The sequence below is a fragment of the Lolium perenne genome, chromosome 1 (genome assembly GCF_019359855.2).
Source record: "Lolium perenne isolate Kyuss_39 chromosome 1, Kyuss_2.0, whole genome shotgun sequence".
NCBI classification, from domain to species: Eukaryota; Viridiplantae; Streptophyta; class Magnoliopsida; order Poales; family Poaceae; genus Lolium; species Lolium perenne.
In genome coordinates, this window is record NC_067244.2 from 40,547,057 (window position 1) to 40,570,379 (window position 23,323).

At 42.5% G+C, this 23,323-nt stretch overlaps 2 protein-coding genes and 1 long non-coding RNA gene across 6 annotated transcripts; 1 reads left to right on the plus strand and 2 right to left on the minus strand.

The window, feature by feature from the left end:
• Positions 1-9,396: 9,396 nt before the first annotated feature.
• Positions 9,397-11,372, minus strand: LOC127347421 (large ribosomal subunit protein uL2m-like). The gene is made up of 2 exons (XM_051373614.2): positions 11,230-11,372; positions 9,397-10,651 (listed from the first exon to the last, which is right to left on the minus strand). Exon 2 carries the CDS (start codon positions 10,649-10,651, stop codon positions 9,725-9,727), a length of 927 nt encoding a protein of 308 aa, XP_051229574.1. The 5' UTR covers positions 11,230-11,372; the 3' UTR covers positions 9,397-9,724.
• Positions 11,373-11,528: 156 nt separating this feature from the next.
• Positions 11,529-13,275, plus strand: LOC127347431 (uncharacterized). Its single transcript, XM_051373623.2, has 3 exons — positions 11,529-11,731; positions 12,693-12,847; positions 12,927-13,275. The coding sequence occupies exons 1-3, from the start codon at positions 11,645-11,647 to the stop codon at positions 13,006-13,008; spliced, it is 324 nt and encodes a 107-aa protein (XP_051229583.1). The 5' UTR covers positions 11,529-11,644; the 3' UTR covers positions 13,009-13,275.
• A 986-nt stretch (positions 13,276-14,261) lies between these two features.
• LOC127347448 (uncharacterized) lies at positions 14,262-20,905 on the minus strand. Of its 4 annotated transcripts, none has more exons than XR_011753495.1 (7): positions 20,173-20,905; positions 19,737-20,057; positions 19,577-19,653; positions 18,124-19,013; positions 17,927-17,990; positions 14,833-17,212; positions 14,262-14,463 (listed from the first exon to the last, which is right to left on the minus strand). It is a non-coding gene; the product is annotated as an uncharacterized lncRNA (long non-coding RNA). The 4 variants fall into 4 exon arrangements; XR_007879628.2 differs by having other exon boundaries at positions 14,833-14,938; positions 16,719-17,990; XR_011753497.1 differs by having other exon boundaries at positions 16,719-17,990.
• Positions 20,906-23,323: the final 2,418 nt, after the last annotated feature.

Sequence of the window (23,323 nt, forward strand, 5' to 3'; positions counted from 1 at the left end):
AGGCGTCCCAATCCTCCAACTATTGGGGCACTAACAATATTCGCATATCCATGAAGTTATCATCCTTAGTATGCACCGTTGCTAAGACTCGTCGTATCGAAGCATCACGTGATGATCGGGTGTTATAGATTCTACGTGTGCATACAACGGGTGCAAGCCAGATTTGCACATGCGAATACCAAGGTTAAAACTTTATGAGCCTAGCATGTACAGACATGATCTCAGAAAGTCATCATGATACAATGGATAAAATTATGAGTGAAATTGTTCATCATATTACAAGGTTACTAATAGTGAAATCCGGAACACTTGTCATATGATGATCAACTTCAAAGTAAGAACCTCAAGGTTATTTATATTTGACCAACAAACCGAGAAGTTATTGAAGTTGATGTGTTTTTCTGAATAATGAGAAAAGCTAAAAGAGAAACTGCAAAAGATATTTTGGCAAAAGAAAAGAAAAGACTAGAAAGTCTAGCTCAGGTGTATATAAATGATATACATGTTATGGTTGTATTCCTAGTTAAGTCACACTATGAAATTCTTGGGTATTAGTACTGTATTGGTTGGTATGAAGTGTCATACAAAACAACGCAATACAAGAATACAATGGCCTAAGTGATTGACAAGGAATATGATAAGAATGCACGTCTGGAACAAAATAAAGTGTTATTATGTTCGTCGTTAGCATTCTATCTAGCCCTTAGAATTTATAATAAAGAACTTAATAATTGTTATTTTGCTCTGGTCAAATGAAAACAATGAGTTGTTCAAATTATGACATTACTCCATGTACGATGGATAAGTTATTATAAATCTTAATGGTGAAACACACATACATAACACTGACGCTAAAATGCCATAAGGCAAATGATTTGAATTCCACTTATTTGTGGAACCGCCATTTAGGTCATGTTAGAAAGGAACGCATGAAGGAACTCCATGCAAATGGATTTTTTGAGTCATTTGATTTTTTGAATCATTTGGTGCTTGCAAATCTTTTCTAAAGAGAATGATTAAAATACCGTTCATAGGCCAAGAGTTGAACGGGCAACAAACTTAGTGAAAAAATACATGATGATGTATGTGGTTCACTGGACATAGTTGTGTGCGGGAGATTCTTCTACTTCATGAAAACTTTCAACAATGAATTGAGTATATATGTGGATATATTCAATAAGAAAGAAGTTTGAAATATTTGAATGGATTCAAATAAATTTCAACATGAAGTGGAAATCATCGTAATAGAAAAGTCAAATATCTATGATTGGATCATGGTGAAAATATTTGAATTATGATTTTTAGCGAACATCTAAGAGAGTCATGAAATTGTTCTACAACTCACATTTCTTGGAGTATCATAATGATGATATAGTATCCGAGAGATGTATCCAAACCTTGTTGGATTAATGATGAGATAAAATATTATGATGCCATTATATTTTTGTGGATTATGCTTTAATGACTACCGCTTTTACACTGAATAGAGCATCATCATGATCCGTTGAAATGACACCATACAAGTTATGGTATGGGTATAAACCATAATAGTCTTTTCTTGAAATTTTGGTCTAAGAATTTACAACCAAAATCGGATGAATGTCTTTGTTGGTTATCCCAGAGATTTAATTGGGAATTCTTCCCACGAGACAAAGACAAAAGTGTTTGTCAATGTTTCTTATTTCCAAGAAATTGTTTCTAGCGAAGTTTTTGAGTGGGAGGACAATATAATTTGATAAGGTTTATGAACCTGAGCATAATGATCAGAGTAGCGCAGCATCGGAATTGGTTTCGGAAGCGGCCACGACAATCATGGCTCCCATGACTACAAAGTGTTTTAGCCATGGAAGATCGAAGTACATATTGAACCTTGTATGTATGGTTTACTTTGTGATCAAATAAATGATTTGTGGACAAAGGATTGATTTTGAACAATGATAAACCAACTACAAACAAAGAAGTTATGATGGGCCCTGACTCCGTTAAAATGGCTATACGCCATGAAATCCATAATAGATGAATACTTTTTGAAAGTAAATGGATCTATAGACTTGGATGAAATATCATTGAAGAAGCTCGACTTGTCAAAAAGTTGTTTACGACAAAGTTCAAAGAGTTGACTACGATAAGATTAGATCTTCCGTAGCAATGCTTATAGTCTATGTGGATTATTCTAGTAATCACTACATATTTCTTTTATGAGATATGCTAGTAGGATGGCAAAATACATTACTTATCAGAAGTGTGTATTAAAGGTGTATACAAGATACAACCAAAAGTTTTGCTGGTCCGTGGAAAACTAGATAGGTATACAAACTTCAGTTGAATGAAGTGAGTATCACGGAGTTGGAATCTTCACCAGATGAAATAGTCAAAGAGTTTTTGATTTCATCAGAGATGATGAAGAGGCTTGCATTTGCAAGAAATTAAGTGGAAGCGCTGAGACATATTTATAATACTTTATGTAGATGACATATAGTTGGTTATAAATGATGTAATTATATACTTGATTAAAAAGGTTTCATTGAGAAATTAACTTCACTGAAAAGATATGGACTGAAACAAATTTAGTGTCAAGATCTATGAAGATAGATTGAAACACAAAATAAGTTTAAGTCAAAGTACATAGAATGGATATTGAAATAGTTCAATACAGAAATATTAAGAAAATGTTCTTGTCATGTGAAGTTTTAACAAGACTTGAGTGTATCTGACACTCAATGAGTAAAACCACATGAGTGATTATAGATCACAAAATAATATGTACACAATCAGATGTCATGTGCTTTTAAAAATGTTATGAGCATGTACCAAAATGATTCATGAGATGATCATTGAAAAACAGTAAAAATATTCTTGAGTACTTAAAATGTTCTTGAGTACTTAAAAACAGTAAAAATATTCTTGAGTACTTAAAAACAGTAAAAATAATATTGGGGTAATGTTAAAATGTTTGTCTCCATATTTGGGAGACATTTTTAATATTTGAGTCTAGCTAATGGAAATCAAGAACTAGTCTTGATCTCCAAATGGTGATTAGAGGGAATTTATTCATCTTAAGAAACATTAGGGATAAATGGGATCATGCAAGGGACTTGGGTCATTTGGATCATAAGGCATCAATTAAGGAGGCAACCAGGCACAAAGGGAAACATTTGATGATCCATTATCATAGGCAACAAAGCAGCAACTTCCCCCCCCCCCTAATCTAGCTAGAGTCCTTAAAAGAAATCCATCATAAGCATGGTCAAATACACATATATAGCATGGGGCAGATGTTCCAAAGGGATTATATATTCATCACTTGGTAATTTGGAGAGCAAACAAGCAGTAGCCATATCACTCAATCCAATAATATAGTAATTTTGATCATAAGGCATCAATTAAGGAGGCAACCAGGGACAAAGAGAAACATTTGATGATCCATTATCATAGGCAACAAAGCAGCAACTTTTTCCCCTCTAATCTAGCTAGAGTCCTTAAAAGAAATCCATCATAAGCATGGTCAAATACACATATATAGCATGGGGCAGATGCTCCAAAGGGATTATATATTCATCACTTGGTAATTTGGAGAGCAAACAAGCAGTAGCCATATCACTCAATCCAATAATATAGTAATTTGGATCATAAGGCATCAATTAAGGAGGCAATTAACCAGGGACAAAGGGAAACATTTGATGATCCAGTAAGTGCATGACACTTTGAGCTACCAAGAATAAAGGCCAACAGTGGATAAACATCTGCAAGCAGCTCACACACACATGCAAACACATGTGTTGACAGTAACTAAATAGCAGAAGAACACCACCAGATATTCATGGGTACTTAGGATCAGTAGGGAATTGATAAAGTACAGTGAGGAGCAAGCATACCATCAGAAACTGTCCATTTGAGAGAAATAACATTGGGGTAATGTTAAAATGTTTGTCTCCATATTTGGGAGACATTTTTAATATTGGAGTCTAGCTAATGGAAATCAAGAACTAGTCTTGATCTCCAAATGGTGATTAGAGGGAATTTATTTATCTTAAGCAACATTAGGGACAAATGGGATCATGCAAGGGACTTGGGTCATTTGGATCATAAGGCATCAATTAAGGAGGCAACCAGGGACAAAGGGAAACATTTGATGATCCATTATCATAGGCAACAAAGCAGCAACTTTCCCCCCTCTAATCTAGCTAGAGTCCTTAAAAGAAATCCATCATAAGCATGGTCAAATACACATATATAGCATGGGGCAGATGCTCCAAAGGGATTATATATATTCATCACTTGGTAATTTGGAGAGCAAACAAGCAGTAGCCATATCACTCAATCCAATAATATGGTAATTTGGATCATAAGGCATCAATTAAGGAGGCAACCAGGGACAAAGTAATTTTGTCGAGCACTTTGTGCCCGCACGGGAGAGGAAGAGGGAGGGGAGGGGAGAGGTGGAGCTCACCGACGATGCTGTTGGAGGAGGGGCAGGGTAGAGAAAGAGGGAGGGGCCGGGTAGGGGTGGAGGAGGAGGTTGACGATGATGGCAGGGGTGGAGGAGGAGGAAGACGCGGTGGCTCCTCCTCCTTGACGCGGAGCGGCCCCTCCTCCTCCATGCGGCGGCCCCTCCTCCTCCACGCCGCAGCGGCTTGTGCTGCTGGTGGCGGGGATGGGTGGAGCGTGGCGGCATGCGGCCCTCGCGGAGGAAGGAGGCGGCGGCGGTGACGGCGATGGCGACGCTCACCATGGAAGGCGGCGGCGCGCGGCGGTAGGGAGAGGAAGAAGGGTGGAGGAGGAAGAAGTACGGGCGGGGGGGGAGGGGGTACGGTTGGATATAGAAGGCGCTATTTCTGTGGCGCACCAGCACAAGTGCGCCACAGAATCAACTACTTCTGTGGCGCACCAGAAACAGTGCGCCACAGAAACACTTATTTCTGTGGCGCAGCACGCCATGTGCACCACAGAAATACCTACACTAATAATTGGTGGTGGCAGGATGTGGGCCCCACATAATTTCTGTGGCGCACGGTTCAGTAGTGCGCCACAAAAATATAGTGCGCCACAAAAAATCTTTCTGTGGCGCATTTCTGCTGGTGCGCCACAGAACTAAGCTCCACCTATAAGCATTTTCATCGGCGACTCGCAGCGTGGGTGGTGGCCCCACCCTTCTGTCCACCGGCGGCGGGCGAGGACGGGGCGCAATCTGGGAGTCGCTGATGCTCAACCGCCCGCCACCGCGGCGCCATGCTCTGCCGTCCGACGCCGCGGGCCACTGACATGATTTGGACTACCCTAGTGGTGTGAGGTAAAAAATGCTGGCCAAACCAAGCTGGAATCCATGCCGGCTTGCTCCAGCTCACGACAAGAGCCGACCCAAGGCGTGTGGAGCGCCTCGTCCTGCTTCTTTTTCGCGCCCGGGTCGGGGTAGGAGGCGACCATGCTGCAGCTTCCGACCTTCCGTTGAGCTGACAACTACGGTCTCCTGGAAAATTACAAAAAGAAAAAAACCAAAACTTATGCCTATCGAAGGTTTGCCTCCCTTGACTATTGTCTTATTGTCACGTCACTTCTGACAGTGGGATCTGTTGTCACTCGTTAATACGGCTAAACTGCAAATTAGCGCACATTGGAACGAGTTCTCTCAACTTCGGTGGTTTCTTGCAATTTCGTCGAATAGTGGTAGGTTTTCGAACTTCTCGAGGTAATATGGTGGTTTGTTTTGGAATTTACTGTAAATATGAAGAACAAGACATAAAAGTCCATTTAGTAAGTCAAATGTGAGGGGTGGAGAGTGGAGTCTGTGGACACATTATACTCTATATTAAAGCTGACCCTCTTTGCTCTAACTACAACATTCTGAGTACTGTAGATACAGTATGGTTTCCTCCATTGGTGTGGCTACAATTTTACTGTAGCACAGTTTCCTTTTTTCTTGAACGCTCTCGACATACTGACTCCAAGGGCCATTGCGGCATGTTGCTACTCTTTACTGCTACTCCGAGCGCACAAGAGAAGTAGAGTACAATACGCTCTGTCAGACATATGGCTTAACCTAATCAGGATGCTAATCTGATCAAATTCAGAAATTAAAGTCTAGGAGACCAAATTCTGGACTTCATGCTCAGATTCTGCCCACTTAACGCATTTTTAAGGGATACGTCTGCTACATTAAGGTTTTTGCCTCAATCTTTTAGTCGATATTTATAATCTGCAAAGACAGTTTTTTTTTTCGAAACACAGTACAGACGTAGATGCTCACATATACGCACAAACACTCACCTCTATGAACGCACGCACACTCTACCCCTATGAGCACCTCCGAGGAGACTGCGTCCAAAAAAATTCATTCGACGGGTCTTGAAATTGACGAAGTCACCACAGCTGTCGATGGGACTGTCGCCTCCCACGGAAGAATATTCCGCCTTTACGCCAAAGTGTCAAACCTAGGGTTTGAAGTCTGATGGGATGGGGGTGTCACTGCCCCCTAACCACCCAACTACATGTTGGTAGTGTTGCCCAGTATATGCACTCATCACAAGCTAAAGCATGACATATTGACACGTTACTAAAACTGCTGATCTAATAGCCATTAGCAGCTATAGCACCAATTCGGGCAAGTTCGTTTGGTCACCAGCAAATTCATCTTGCAATAACCAAACGGGATGGTTCCGGTCATCTGGCCATCAATGTTGAGCATCGACATACAACGTGGAGGAAAACACCAAACAAGCTCCGCCTAGCATAAAGGAGAGTGAACTCATCAAAACCAAAGAAAATTTCCATCAAAGGCTCTGCCTAGGATAACAGAGAAGACAGGAACGAAGAACTGAAGTGGCATTGTCAGGAACATTTTTCCGCAAACACGTAGGAGAAAATGCAAATGCCTCGGACGCTCTTATAACTTCTGTTGAGATTCAGAGTTTCAGAAGAAAAAAGAACACAAGAGAGGACTCTGTAGTCCCTAATTAGCCCATCCAATTCTCAAACTTCCCCAAAAGGCAAATGCAGAAAATTTGGCAACAACATCCATAAGCGAAACTCCAAATTTTTCTGTCTCTCAACATCAATCACTAACAATGAAAGACCATACTCTCTCTTATTTGTATTCAAGTAGTTTCCTTATAAGCAAAATGATCATGGACTATGCTAGGATCTACGGAATATAAAAATTCACGCATCAAGAACAATGAAGTAACAAAATCTTCTGCGCCAGACATATGTGTGTTCATTTCTAGAGTTATGACATGGATTGGTACAGAAAATAAATATCCCACCAGTTTTAACTTATCCTGAACAACCATTTTCCCCTACATATACTCCCATCTCAAGCCCAAGCAGCCGGCCAAGACCATCATCCTCTGCAACCACACACTACACTGTTGCTTCCCTTGAACAATTTGAATGTAGCAAATATACAAGTGACAACCAATGTAAACATGGACCGGAGATGCTAGCATATCCACACCAACGAAGCAATGTAGGCAAAGCCATAGGAATAGGATGCATAGGGAAACAAACGAGTGTTTAAAGTATAAGTAGATTTGCTTAACTGGACTGTGCGCCACTGTGCAGGGCAGTAGCACCACTGTTGATTTATTTTTTGTTCTATAGGTCGTGTGAACTGTGAACTGTTAAACGTGGTACAACTATGCGCTGCAAGTCTGCAACACATCGAAGTATGGAGTGTACAGATGTTATATTTGGCTATATTTGTACTACGTACCAATGACTAATATCCCCAAATTTAACCAAATCATGCTCAGCACTCTGCTCAGATTCAGAATCCATATGCTGCTGCCTGATGAAGCCGAAGAGACCAAACTAGGGACACAACTATTCAATAGGCAGGATCACACAAGCTAGAATGGAACTAAGAACTGAAGTGCAACCAAGTGTCAATTTTGGCATTGGCATTAAGATTATTCTGTAAAGGCGGGAGAAACAGGCAAACGCCTTGGTCCTTGGACACCCTTAAAACCCTTAAAACTTCTCTTGGCACTCAGAATTTCAGAAGAAACCCCATAGGAGAGACCTCTGTAGTCCCTAATTGACCCCAATCGTTCTCAAACTTCCCCAAAAGCACTAAACCTGGCGAACAACGTCCATAAGAGACGCTCCAAACTTTTAATATTCAGAAAATTTTGGATCGGAAGGAAGAGAAAAACTCTATGTTCCTGAAACTTGCTGAACAGAACATACAGCTCTATTCAACACAAAACTGCAAGAACTTCACATGATTTTATTTTATTTTGAAAGGAGACTTCACATAATTCAGTCCCAAGTTGGGACTCCCAACACATGAGCAAAACAAAGATTCAGAATTAAAACAGGGCTACAGAAAAGCATACACCACTTTGATTCATCAGAAGCAAGCAAATGCGAGAGAGGATATGCAAACAAGCAAACCAAGCACAGCCAGGTTTAAATGGCAATCATTAATACGAATAGCCTAACAGAACTGTATGCACGAAAAGCACAATGACATACGTCGTGGAGGACTCACATGATTGAGTCCGGAAGCTTAAGCCACAATTCAAAAATAAGAAACAGCTGCAGAAATTAGAAATATGGAGATCAGGAGGTTCCTGGTTTGCTTGTCAAGATAGAGCAAACTATCAGAAGCGACATATCTTGACAGATTAAGAAAACCTGGGCACAGGCAAGTCCAAAGATCACTTATTCATACATGATATCCAACTGTAGTATCAGTTCAGGCAAGTTTCAGAAGAAAAGCAAAGATTATTCTGTAAATGCACAGGAGCAAAGGCAAACGCCTTGGGCGCTCTTAAAACTTATCTTGACATTCAGGCTTCCAAAAGAAAAAACATAAGAGATGACTCTGTAGACTGTAGTCCCTAAATGGTCCATAATAAAACCATGCTCAATTTCACCAAAAAACATTAAAATTGGCAACATCCATAAGAGAAACCCCATGCTTTTCTTATTCAGAAAAATACATACAGGGAAGAAAAGAAAAACTGCAGTATAATTCTATGTTCCAGAACAGGTTCCTTTATCTGCCAGAAAACTGCTAGAACTTCACAGTAATTATGTCCCAACACATACACAAAGCTACAATTCAGAATTCAAACTGGGATACCAAAATTAGAAATATGCATACAACCGTTTGATTGACCAGCACTTGAACCAAACTAATGCCAGAAAGGAACTCAAACAACCAATTGAGCACAGACAGGTCTAAATGACAATTATTCATACGAACTGCATTGGCAAGAACAAATTGCAGGAAACACACACCCACATACATGATGGGGGACTCAAATAATTTAGTCTAGCAGCTTAAGCTACGATTCCAGACTAAAAGAGCTATATAAATAAGAAATATGATGATCAATATGTTCCCAGATTGCTTATCCAGACAGAGCTGCAAATTATCAGATGCAACATGTCTAGCCAGATTAAAATGCCAATAGTCAAATTGTGGACAGGTAAGTTCAAAGATCGTCAGGAGCAATACAGCTACATAATTTAATCAAATGCCATGAGGGAATGCAAGTGAGCAAGCCAAGCACAGGCAAGTCTAAAGATCACTTATTTGATCACTTATTTCATACATATAAAGCAAAACTGCTATAGCAGCAAACAGTTTACAGGAAACCAAAACACATTATGAGGATGCGACCATGAGTTACAGTTCTTTCTGATCAAGATCCACATCAAAATCCTGCAAATTTTCCATCCAAAAAAACCTGTTGCATGCAGATCGCTGTGGCATGAACTAAGCTTTTTGTTTCCTCGCTGTCTTATAACCTGCTTTGGTGGGCTTCCCCCAAGGTGACACCGATGGCCTACCACCTTTCGTACGGCCCTCGCCTCCACCATGAGGATGATCCACTGGATTCATTGCAACACCACGAACAACCGGGCGCCAGCCTAACCACCTGCTGTGCCCTGCTTTCCTAAGCTCTTGCGCACCATGGGAGGGGTTGGAAACTATACCAATGGTAGCTCGGCATCTGGAATCTATGAGTTTCTCAGCACCTGAAGGCAGCCGTACAAGACACTGGGAGGCTGACTCCTTGACCACCTTAGCGTAAGTTCCAGCAGCTCGAACCAGCTGTGCCCCTTGACCAGGCCGACATTCAATGCTGTGTACCCATGTTCCCATGCGAATATCAGCTAACGGCATGCAATTCCCTACCTTGGAATTGAGATCCAATAGGTCAGCAGGCGGGAGTGGTGCAGCAGTAACTGCAGCCTCTGCTTGATCAGTCCCCTCTGCATCTGCATGGACTTGGCGAAAGAGCTCTTGGAACCGAAGGAAAGAATCAGCATTCTGGGCAGGTCGCAGGGAGCCGGTTGTAGAAGGTTTGGAGCAGTCGCTGTTTACCACCATGCTGCCCACTTCCATTTGATGACTGGCTAGAATATAATTGACAGGTGCACGTTCAGCCTTATACGATGCATCCTTCTGCCCTACCCCTTCGATCCATCGGACAAGAGCAATCTTAGAAGAGCGGTTAGGGTCATACTCAATCCTTTCCACAATGCCAACAGACGAAGTGTCTCTTTTGAAGTCGATTTCTCTAAGCGATCTCTTGTGCCCACCACCTCGGTGAAACGAAGTGATTCGGCCGGAAGAGTTCCTCCCTGCAGTGACGGTCTTGCCGGTCAAGGCCTTGACCAAGGTCTTGGCAACCTTCATCTGCAGAGGTAAGAATCGACAAAGAGATGGTAAAGCTTCAAGGGCTAGAGATCAGAAGGCAGGTATTAGCATGTAGATAAACTTCCACGCATCAAGCCCCAAAGGATGAAGTAACTAACCACAAATAGAACTTCCACGCATCAAGCCCCAAAGATGAACTATGCACAAACAGAGAACTTGCACGCATCAAGCCCCAATTAACTAACCACAGAGAGTCAGCAGATAGCAATATCCATTTCTACCGACCTCAGGTGACAGCATGCTGACCAGCTAACATACAAACTATTTCCATCGATCTCAGCGTGCTGACCAGTTAAGAAAAGATGGAAAGCGGTAGAAAACCAAAAAGCATAGCAATTTACTCAAGCCTAAAAGGGTTTGGTGTCGGTGAGGAGTTGAAACGACTGCTGTATGTATAATGCTGATCATGACTCGAGCGGTTTCCTCGGGCTCATCGCAGATCAAACAACTAGGAACCCCAAAATCTCACCTCCAACACATCAGATGCGAGATTCATGAACAGAACCACGCGAATCAAACGAGCTCAGAGAAGGGATGGCAGAGCGGGGGCGCCGTACCTTTGACGAGGGCGTCTCGAGGAGAATCCGGCGAATAGCGGATCGGAGACCGGGGATCTTCTTGCGTCAGGACGAGAGCGCCGCCTGCAGCCGTTCCCCGGAGGACGAGGAGCAGAGGAGTGGCGGCAGCGTGAAAGTGAGCCAGGAGCGTAGGGTAACCCAGGCGAGCGTTATTGGGCTGAAGACTTGGGCCGGGGCCAAATGTTGGCCCAGCTTTTATTAGAAGAACTGTGCGGAATTTGGGCCCAGTCTGTTAGCTTTGCGAAAAAAAAGGCCCGTGCGTACCGGCCCAAACCATCCAGCGCCAAGCTCCTGATTTCCATCAAGCTCTCTCTCCGAAGCCGCAGCGTCGACGCCGCTGCCGCCGCACGATTTCGTCGCCGGCCGTCCCCGCGACCCTCGTGTTCAGAAGGCGATGGCTTCTCTGGTGCTCAGGTCCGCCGGCCGCGCTCTCCGGCGGTCGCCCGTCTCCGATTTCGTCGGGAAGACCCAATCCAGCAAGGTAAGCCCCACCCCCTTTCCTCTAGGGTTTCTTCATTGATATTCCGGTCATACTACCATTTTTCCCCCAATTTCGGAGCTTCCTGTGACACGACATTAGCGTGTTTCCGCTCATTTTATTTTACTTTATCTGCCATTCTGGCTATGCACTCAACTGCCATGGATTTAAAATTGCCACCTCTACCTTTTGGAATGTGAAGATGTGATGTGACAGTACTTGATATAGATGTGGTGCCTATTCGCAAAAAAAAAAAAAAAGATATAGATGTGGTGCCGTGTAAAACAAAACATGTTTCTACCTTTCCAAGTCCTTTGTTTCTGGAATTCTATTATATAAACTGTAAAGTCTTGAAAGATTAGAACAGCCCGTGTTATGATTTATGAAGCGTGGGCTCATAGTTACACATCACAATATATTGTGTTGATTATACAGCAAAGTTTAGGAAAGTCGCTGTTGTGGTCGTAGCATCCATTTTGGAACATTTAACAAACACGCCGCCCTCTGAATGAAGTTTGCTGAATTACCACTGGAACAATCAACTAGCATGCTCAATGTACCAGTCCTAAGTTTCCAGGCCACCTGATAGAAGAAGCTGAAAGAGACGTAGAATTGCATTTTTTCTCGTTTCTGGCGAAAAGTTCCGCATGTGTTTCCAAAGTTTCATCTGATTTCCACTTGGAAATGAACAGTTATCATGCCAAACATGTCTACCAGCCACACATTAAAAAACCGATGCACAATTCACTCCTAGAAATTGCAGAATATGCAAAGATTGTTGCACTGTGAAGTACTTTTTGACAGAATCTCTTTAGCTGTGAGCAGTTCCTGCTGTTAACTAAGCACTTACTGTTGATGGATAGAGAGCTCATTATAATGCCTTGCAAGTTTCTTACGAGTTAAAGAAGTAATCCAGTGATTACCATGTCTGCAGATTCTAATTGTTTGATGTGGGTGTGTCCAGTATTCCACCTCGTCCTCAGGTCTGCAGGTGAACAGGGAGAGCTATCAAGGTCTTGGTGCGAAGGTGGATGAGCTCACTCGTGTGTTAGGTGGTCTGAAGAAAGGTGTCAAAGAACTTGAGCTAGTGTTAGAGAAAAAGGACGCTACTGTCAGAAGGTAAACTTCATGGTTCTACTAGATTTGTAGATGCACTTTTTTCTAGTTTATCCTAACTATATTTTGTTTTCACTTGCAGGCAGGCTCCATTCAAGATGCTGGCGGGGGTGACGATCGGTTTCGCTCTTGGCTTCTACACAAACCAGCATCTTAGTGCTTGAGTCGGAAGGAAGATGTATCGGTAGCAACAAAGCCCTATGTTAGTGCTAATCCATGTAGACTTTATTGACGTGTTATGATCTAGTGCACTGTTATATATGTACCACTCTAGAACCTGTGGCGTAGTGGGATGGTATTGCTTTTTGAAGTCTCAAGCAACAGCCAGCTGTTGTCAGTTGACTTGTATGGATGATCTAGCCCCTTGAATCTTCCGATTCTGTACGGGTCATGACTTGAGTATATCGGAATCTGTGGACAATCTTTGAATACATCTCAAGTGTTCCAAAAGTGCATGTGTTCGGTAGTGTCCTCTGTTGGATACGTATGTACTACTTGTTTTGGTTGGTTTTTCCCCCACGTCTCTGAAAAGAAGTGTTTGCAAGTGAAATCCTGTTCACCAATGTCAGGATTCTAAGCGAATGTATAGAGTATAGACCCTCGCAAGACGCCTCCTTGATGTACAAGTCTGGGAGTGTCCTAGGCTGATATGAATGTAGTGTGAAAAAGATCACTGGTAGTATATTTTGGCAGCATCGCCTGGATTCATCGATGCATTTCAAGCCATACTCCATTTCATGGCAGTAGACCACGCCTCGCAGTACTGGACGCTTTTTTTGTTTTTTTGACTACATGCATGATTCACCATAACATCAAGGTGGGTTGTAGATCGCTGATATCGTGCTTTCCACAAAACGCAGTACTGGACGTTTTGATCTTACGGAGTACACAACTTGACATGTAAGCTGTTACAGAAGCCTTCCTAATGCCTTCCTATCCCAAATTAAATCCAGTTAGTTAGTTTGCTTACTCGACTGACCTGCAGGCAAGAGCATGCCTATGGCACCATGCATATTACTAGCAGACAGCAACTACGAATCGTTGCACTCTTCAACATGCGTGGTGTCGCGTGTATGTATATATATAGACTATGTTTGCAGTTGTGTGGGTGTGATAAATAGTACATGTACTAGAGTTGATAAGGATTAATGGACTAATGCTCAGATGATAAGGATTAATAGTACACTAGCAATAATCAGCGCGACGGCACGCCGCGCCATATGGTGGCTGACTGGTGGTAATTTTTGGTAGTGTAGGTGGGATAGTAGAAGGAAAATGTAAAGATCGTGTGTGGCAAATGTTGTGTCTTGTGGATTTTTTTTCTTGAGAAAATTTTCTTATTGATTTCACTTGATGAATATTTTGCTAGCTAAACAGGGTACAAAGCAATCGATAAGGAAATTGGATACATGACACATTGACGGCAATGGGGACATATATGACAGTAAATTTGCTGACTTGGACGATACATGATATACCAAGTTCTACCTGCATACACAAATCTTACTTTAGCCACTCTCGTGTTCCCAGATGATATATCGATAACATGTGTGTTGCTTGTGTAAAGCCAGTATGTTCTCTTTGTCGTCCTCTCCATGATTGAAGAAGTTGCGAATGGCCTTCAAAAGCGACAAACATATGTCAGTTTTTCAACTACAAAAAAAAAAATTGATGCACGTATTTGAATAGTAGTATTGATACTAATGGTTGAAGAAGAGTGACCTTCAGCGGAGACAATACATGTAGTACCAAGAAAACATAAATAATCTAAGAACTTATATTCAATTATTAGATGAAGAAAAATTAGATGGAGTAGAAATGTATGTAAATTGTCATGCAGATGCAGCCTTCTCAGAACAGAAACAGCAGAGAACTATGTCAATCAAAAAACATAGTAGAAAACAGAGAACATCGAAGCTCTTTTGTGTAGCATAAAGAGTCTAGAATATATGACAAATTTTAAATGCTCAACAACACAATGAAATCACCTTTAAATTGTTGTTGGTATATAGCATATGCTCATGATAAAATTATGCGAGCATACACGATAAAATTGGAAAGAACTACCCATTCCCATGCCTTTCTTAACCGAGCCTACACAAAGAAGCAAAATAAGTCTAAGAAACAAGACTAACTGAAGCTGAATAATGTAATAGCAGAATCTCCACAACTAAGAGCATATTCAGCTAAGATTTGTATTTGCGCTTAAATCAAATAACTCATCTCAGTCTGATTAGTTCACAAAAACATCGAGCTCTCTCAATCCATGGAAGATGGAGCGGACACTAATTCTAGTCATTGATTAAGGAGATACTACTTGACCAGTACTGCATTCTCGGCCTTGCTTCCCCTTGATCATTCCACACGACTGAAGCAGAACAAATAGTTTTTTTTAGCTAATTGTATGGCAATGCCACTAATAAACATAGCATAGGCTGATTCAAGTTGAAGGATAATATACTACATTTTATTTTCCTAACTCTTTGTATAAACCGAAATCTTCATTAGCGGAAAAATTTCCATTTATGTACAGAAAATAGATGTGCCAGGATCTAAATATTGGTGCCTAAAGGCAATGCCTGCACATAGCTGAATATGCAGTAATAATAAACTATAAAACCCACTCTCTACGGCTCTTTAGCTTATAAGATTTCTTGTATAGTCTAGGTAATTGCTTTCATTCTCTATCATTTAAAGCGCAGGTTCTTGCGACAGACAAATTAGGAACGCAATGGTAAAACCTTGGTAGATACAACGACACCTTGAAGGATGAACTTAGTGAGAAGAGCTGCCAAATCTCTAGAAGAGGAGAACCAAAAACCATGCATGTATGGTTGTGAGAGCTAAGCTTAGTCAGCTGCATCTGCACTTCTAAGTTCCTAACTACACACACCTCTGGATACCTATTTTAAGTGGATGCATGGCAATAATTCAAAATGTCGAATAGGTCCACTGTACTTGTGCGCAACCATTGTGTGTGGTTGTGAGGGCAGGATCCTTTTATGTTTACAGAATAGTCAGCTGCATGCATCTTCACTTCTTAGTTCCTATAGAAACATGTACACTGATCTCTTTTAATACAACATTTGTGTGTGTACTTATTTAAGTAGATGGCAATAAGTTAAAATGCGAGAATAGGAAAATTCATGTAGTTTGAAAAATTTCCAAAAAGTGGTGCAAAAATGTAACTTGAAAATAATCTTGGCTCTCACTGACTCATTGAGAGTAGCCAATAACATAGCTTTGTGCTACTTTCTCCAATGATAAACACGATGCTAATTATAATGGTACCTAAAGGTTTGAACTTGAAAGTGTCACATATTGACACAACCATTGGTTTGTTTGTTGTGCAGACAAAAGCATTGTTAGTAATGCATCAGAAACAATCTTGACATGATAGGCTTGTCAAGAAAGAATTACCAGGTGCACTACTGTTTTTTGTTAATAGAGACACACCCTCTATGAAAAAACGAAGACCCCAAGCTGCAATTAGGAAAAAGGCAGCAGTTAAGAAAAATATAATCACTTGAATGATCAGTGTCCAGAAGATCGTCTTTGATCTGTTTGTGGGAAAATCACACTTCTCTGAAGAACATATGACTTGGTTGCACCGACGTAGCAGGATGTATGCAGGTAGAAGCAGCTCACCTTAATCACACAATACCCATTTGTCATAAACCAGGAAGGTGCATCAGCACAGCTATTTCAGGGGATGATATTGCTACACACCTACATATATCTAATGAATAGGAATGCAAAGAGAAACATGATCATTGTGCAATATTTACAGAACCAAATTGCCCCGATTGAGCGACACAATGTCCAATGCCCATCTATCTTTCAAAATGTGAACCTAGAAGATCAAAAAAGGTACCATTGCTTCTTCTTTTTTTCTGATCTGCATATAGGAGGAGGGAGAAGCAGGGGAGAAGCACCAAACAACTTTAGAGGAAATAGATCACACATTCCATGAAACTGCAGATAGAAAAAGGAAGGCAAGCATCACCCATTACATAGAAGTGCAGAAATAAAAAAGAAAGGTTAGTATCAGAAATCTCGAACAATGCAGGCTTTAGCCTTGTACATTTTTTTTGTTCTCTCTTGTGTTCTTCTCTTGTTTCTTTGTTTTTTGCCTTCTTCTGTAGCCTTGCTACCAACGCTGTAACTTTCCCGTCATCTTGACGGTCTTCTTCTAATATACAAAGACACACGTCTAGGTGTGTGTTCGAGAGAAAAAAAGAAATCTTGACGTGCCTTGCTCAAGCAGCACATAATCTTGCGGAAATATGCATATCTATTTCGGAGCCCAGTCGCTACAAAATATCAGGGCTCTCTGGTACAAAAGGCAGTATCAAACTTTGACAAAACCTGAAAATTATAGACAATGCTAGCAATTTTTACCTCAATTATCTTAAATGAATCTCTACTATTAGTAACTTTTGTATATGCAGTTAGATTAACTTACATATTACTACCCAATTAGCTAGGTCCTAGCAACCATCCCCTCATTAATTAACTGAAACCCATAATAACACACTTCAACTCTAGAAGGAATCCTACATGCCGCGCCCCTAGGGTGATATCTGTTGCTATAAGAGGCATGGAGCATTCATTGTTGAATTAAGCAAAGACTGTTCAGCTTAGGGAGTTCTCTACGCTGATCTCAGCTTAGCTAAGGAAACTATGCTCGAATTTCCAGAAATATGACCACATTTACAGGTACACCTACTACAGGTGTTGTGGGGCCTAAACTTGTTGCACTCTGCATATAACTTCTGAAGAGGACACCTCGTGAGTCATGGAATTAAAATCTTATCGGAGTTCCACCACTGATATGATCAGAACAACCAAGCAGTTGGAAGAAACTCTATATTGATGATTGGAAGGCCCCTCTGCATATATAGGTTGCTTTTTCAAAAACTACCAACTAAATTATAAAGTTAACCGTTTAAGTATATTCACCATTTCTGAGGGAAAAAATGCAACGAAAGTACTTTGTATCTCACTCTTCCAAGACCATACACCAACATCCATGTAAGATTAATCATATGTGTGAGGTTATGGAGATGGAGGCACCCGCACCTAGGAAATGCACGACCTGCAAGAGCTATCCAATTCCTGCAGCTCACCTTAAAAAATTCAGAACCTGCAGCAGCACCAACATATATTCCCATGAAACCCACCTAGTTTGCCAATACTACAAATAATCACACGAAAATTCATGAACTTGAAGAGAACTCATGTGCAATGCAGGATTTAGCTAGATAATCGTAAGTTACCTCAGTATTTGCTGACACTCATGCCAAAAAATTAATATTATGATAGAATCTTGCGAGGATGCATTACATAGGTCAGCAGAATCAAAGTTCTTGGCGTAGTCTCCCCCGAGAATCACAATTGCTCGTTGGCCACTTAAAAGAGAGACTATTTGTGTATTAGCTTTATGGCTAGCTTATCAGTTGAGAGGAATTCCATGCAAGGTTTGGACCAAGTAGACTGTCTACACTACTTTCATCTGCCTTCTGTCTAAAGCTGTTTCCACTTCCAAAGCTCCAGTACTTTTGGTCGGTATCTGGCGACAAAGTATCGTGCCACCAAAAGAGTTGGCTCCCACTTTGCCACCTCTTGCTACCATGAGGTCATTTGTTGGACCAAACCTTGCTGAGAATGTATCATTTGATCTTGAGGCATGTACTGCTTGTGACACTTCGGAGCGTGTGAGGCATGCCTTTGACCAGGCTATTCCCACATAGGATGACGGACAAATCACCGTTGCTTCATTCATCCACTTCTGTTGCAGTTGGGCCTGCCCAAGCGATGTGGCTAAACCTTGTGCCAGGTTACCATGTTGGTTTCCTTATAGGTTAAGATGGTACTTATTTGCATCACCAACGGAATTATTTGTTATGGAAATGCCACTTCCAGTATGAATTGATCTGGAAGCAGGCATCCCCTGTATCACAACCACTACCTGATTGTTTCTAGGACTACTTAGCCCATGTGCACCGAAAGATGATAGAGCTGCAGGAGATGTGAAAGCTTGATATCCCTGGAGCCCTTAAATGCATCCATGCGCAAAAAGGGGTCTCTGCCTCCCAAAGTAGCAACGATGGCAGCTTGTTGTGATGACACAACACTTAACCGTCGGAGATATAGCCTATATGTATGCCTGTACACCAAAGCAAACGGTCAAACTTGTGAAACATGTTATAAGGAGTACTTAACTATGTTTGCACATCTAGCCTTTAGCTTGTTCCAAAGCGAGATATAGAAACATTATAGAGCTAATTTACCATACTCAGATATAGAAACATTATAGAGCTAATTTACCATACTCATGCTTGCTGAATCTTGGTAAGAGGTCTAGAGAAGTGCTAGGCTACACATAAAGGCCCTTTATCTAGCTCCTACCTGAATACTCATTTACTTGTTTCAGGACTTGTTCCACAGACTGCAGGTTTTACAGTGAAAAAATACGACCTTGTTTTTCACACTCCAGCTTTAATATCAACATTAAAAGTATATTTGTTCCAGGTTAATCAGTGTGGGAGCGGTGCTTTCTTTCAGCACAACTTAAATAATATTAATTGGTCAGCATAATATATGGTAGTACCATATACCATCTTTAATACCTAGCTGCTGGCTGCAGTACAAAGATCTACATTTCACAGAATGAGACAGACAAGGTACTGATCTACTGATAACTACAAGAAAGTAAATAAAGTGCCTTGCCTGTAGGTGACCTGCAACATTTTCCCTAGTGAATTTCTCAACATTCATGAGCTCAAGTATTCTTTTTGGCATAGCTTCTGCATAAACAGAAAATCATAGTGAGTAACATGAGTTACTCTAAGCAAATAACGACACAAGGAAAGTACTCATTAGTTCTTACTTCAATTCCAAGATGGTTGACAACAGCAACTCTTGGCCTCTTTGGAGCTAAAGGGTCATCGTTGTCTTGACCACTGCTGCCCTCATCTTCATCTCGCAATGGTATTCCTTTCTCTTTTTTGCTGAGTCTCCCACTTTGGTCAGACGACCCACATGTAACTTGGCCGTATGCATAGTCAGAATCTGCACTTTGTGGCTTATTGGATTCTTCGACCTCTGGTAGCTGCTGGCCTGCGTTTTCATGCTTCTGCAGTTGTAGTTCACCGGTTCAGAGCAGGAGGTGAGTTCAGCGTATGATCTATGCCGTCGACTCCTCTTCTTCCTGTTATAAAAACGTACATAAAAAAAAGTTTCAATCCATGGAAACAACGCTAGCATATAGATTTGACTTTCTTTGTGCAGAATCTGAGGGTGGGCTCGAGCCTTACAGAGCATACCTAGAAAATTGCATCTGTTCATCATCATCGGCCGCCCGCCGGATCTCCCGTATTCCACATCAAGGAAACGGCAAGCGGCGCTGGGTCAACTAAGCGGTGCTACGAAAGATAGGGAACCGGGAGGATAAGGGGCGGCACCGCAGCTCAGCTGCTCGTTCGGAGAAGGACGTCGCGCCGCCGCGGAGCACTGGTGTGAGAAGAAGGACTCAGCACCCTCGCGCACGGAGAAGGACGTCGCGGCGCTCCCGGCACATGAGCTGCTCCTGCGGGAGCACCCACCTACCCTAGCCGTGATCTACGTACGCGTCCTCGTGGCCCTCCGACAGCCGCCGCCCTTCACCGGCGCTGCCCCCGCCGTACTTCGCACAAGGATCTTGGACCAATCCGGGATATTCATTGGAGGCCACAGGCGGCCTCCCACGACGCGCGGCTTAGAGGCTTTGGACGCAGACAGAGCGCATCCGCACATGTCAACCGAGCAGGACACCACCGGGCCTCCTTGCCCCATGTGATGTCGGCCTCGTCGAGCTCCATGGCCGGGTAGGGGGGAGGCCGCTGCTCTAGCCGGCTGAACAGCGATGGCTGTCGCGAGAATCGGCAGAAATCCGCGGGTGTATCCGCCGGGAGCAGTGGATCTGTGGATGGAGGAAAAAGGAGACCGGCCACCACGGGAATCTGTTTCGAGACGGTGCGGGAGATGGACAGAGAGAGAAGAAGCCGCATGGGCGAAGGATTTCCATTGAGAGGGACAGATAAAACAAAACGTAGTCAAAGCGGTCCGACCAAGACAGGGCTGGCATAAATGACAGGAAGCCACCACCGCTTCATCCATCTTTAATATGTCCACCTAAACGACGCACCAGGACAGCCGGCCACCAAAATACCAGGAAAGAAAACATCTTGGCCTCTTGGGCCAAATTGGTACGCAGCATCGAAGTGCACACAGGTAAACCTTCCAGAAAACAAACCATCCAAAATGGATACGTGTCACCACCACAGTAATTCGGAAGAAGCCTCAAAATTCTCACAAAAAAGATGTTTGTTCCCAAATAGTATAGTAGTTATGTACTCAGATGAACAATGGGTAGGTTGTCGACTCATACGGAACTAGTGTGAAGTTGGGCTGGCTCGCCAACTCGCAGAGTTGGTAGGGGTAACAATGAACTCCGGCCTGACTGTTTATATAAATTTGAATGACGTAATATTCAGGTGAACTCCGGCCTGACTGTTTATATAAACTTGAATGACGTAATATTCAGGTGAACACCGGCCTGACTGTTTATATAAACTTGAATGACGTAATATTCAGGTGTAACCTTCCGGAGATATTTAGTTCGGTCATCACTAGCATCGTAGGACGCCCTGTTAGGCCAACTCCATTATGTACAGTGTGCTGAAAGTATAGATGGATTTAGGTTGAATCTTTCAAAGATCATAAACACTCACTAATTTTATTATCTCTTGCCTTAGCCCATGTTGACACGTCGAACAGGTTGTGGAATCTATAGGTTCAACTAAAAAATAAGATCTTCCTTTCGTATCTTTGGCCAGGAGCAGTCTGGGCGTAATTCGCGAGGAAGTTAAAAATGTGTTTTTTGCCATCACAACAAGTCAATAAAACACCTGATTTTTTTATTGCTAATTTGCTCGAGACTTTTGGGCTATCGTTCAAGTGGCTTCTAATCTTTTTCCAAAAAGAAGTGGCTTCTAATCTTTTTTCCAAAATGGACGGTCCTCATTTAGTCTTCTGATCGTCCTCCAACACTCTAGGCAACCTTTATTTGTATTGAACTTTGTCAACTTGTCTCTTCTTCGTATATTGGAACATGGTGGGTTGTGTGCATCTTTGCTATGTAAAATGTGTGATTGTATCACTCATATGCGACGTTTGAGTCAATAGGCTAAAGCTATATAAAAAGGGGAAAAACTCTAATGTCACTTATCATGAGTCAGTGAGTTGTCGTCCAACTTAATTAGGAGACTAAACTACAACATAACAAGAGACACGGTATGCAGATTTGCACTCTGTGAACTTATCTAACTTCTTCTCTTCTTCTAATTAAATTAAAATGCAGTGCTCCTGCCGTTTACTCGGAAAAAAAAAAAGACAATATGCCTTTCAACCAACTTCTTTATCATGTTTGACATAAAGATCACATCACAAGTTGAGTGGGTCTACTAGAGGACCATTTAGAATTCGAACAATATTGACATATTCTAAATTCAGTTAATTCAGTAACAGAGTTGCGTGATAACATCATGGACTTTTCCGGTTGAGGGGTATCGTGGTTCAATCGATACTGAATGCAGTTCGAAAAGAATCGCTAGTACTCCCCCGTCTCATGAAAGTTTTCTTAGATTTGTCAAAATTTAGATGTATCTAGTGGTAGAATCAGCGTATCTACCAGGTCTAGGGCGGAGATTGTAGGGGAAGGAAGGGGCGGTGTGCGTGCGGAGGCGAGGGCGCCGGCAGGGCACCGTGGCGCGGCTTGGGGAGATGCGGCGGCGCAAGGCTGGGCAGGGCTAGGGTTTGGGACTCCGACTCCTGAGGGAGTCGGCAACAAAATATGTTTATTGCTTAATTGTTCTTATCGATTACAACTCATATATATAAGAGAAGTCTGCTAAACCCTAATCTGCTAATTGGGCTAAGCCCCTAACTAAGCCTGGCCGGCCTGGCCGGTGGGCCCCCTCCGGCGGTAGACCAGCCCGGTCATAACATCTCTCTCCGCCTGCGCAAACAGCTCGTCCTCGAGCTGGTAGTCTGGATAATGCTGCTGGAACGCCTCACGTGGTTCCCAAGTCGCCTCCTCAGCTGGAAGGCCCTCCCACTGCACCAACAAGTGCCAAATATCACGATGTTGCTGGGCGCGCAGCACCTTGGCCGGGCTGAGGAAGCAGACGACCCTCTGCCGTCGGCGGAAGTGGTGGAGTGGCGACTGGCGGCTCGCCGCGGTAGGGCTTCAGCAATCCCACGTGGAAGACGTCGTGAATGCGTGCCCCATCAGGCAACTGAAGGCGGTACGCCAAGGTCCCAATCCGCTCCAAGATGACGAAGGGCCCCGCATAGCGCGGACCAAGCTTGCGCTTTGCTCGCGGGTCGAGGGACTGGTGAGAGCGGTGTAACAGACGTAACCACACCCAGTCACCC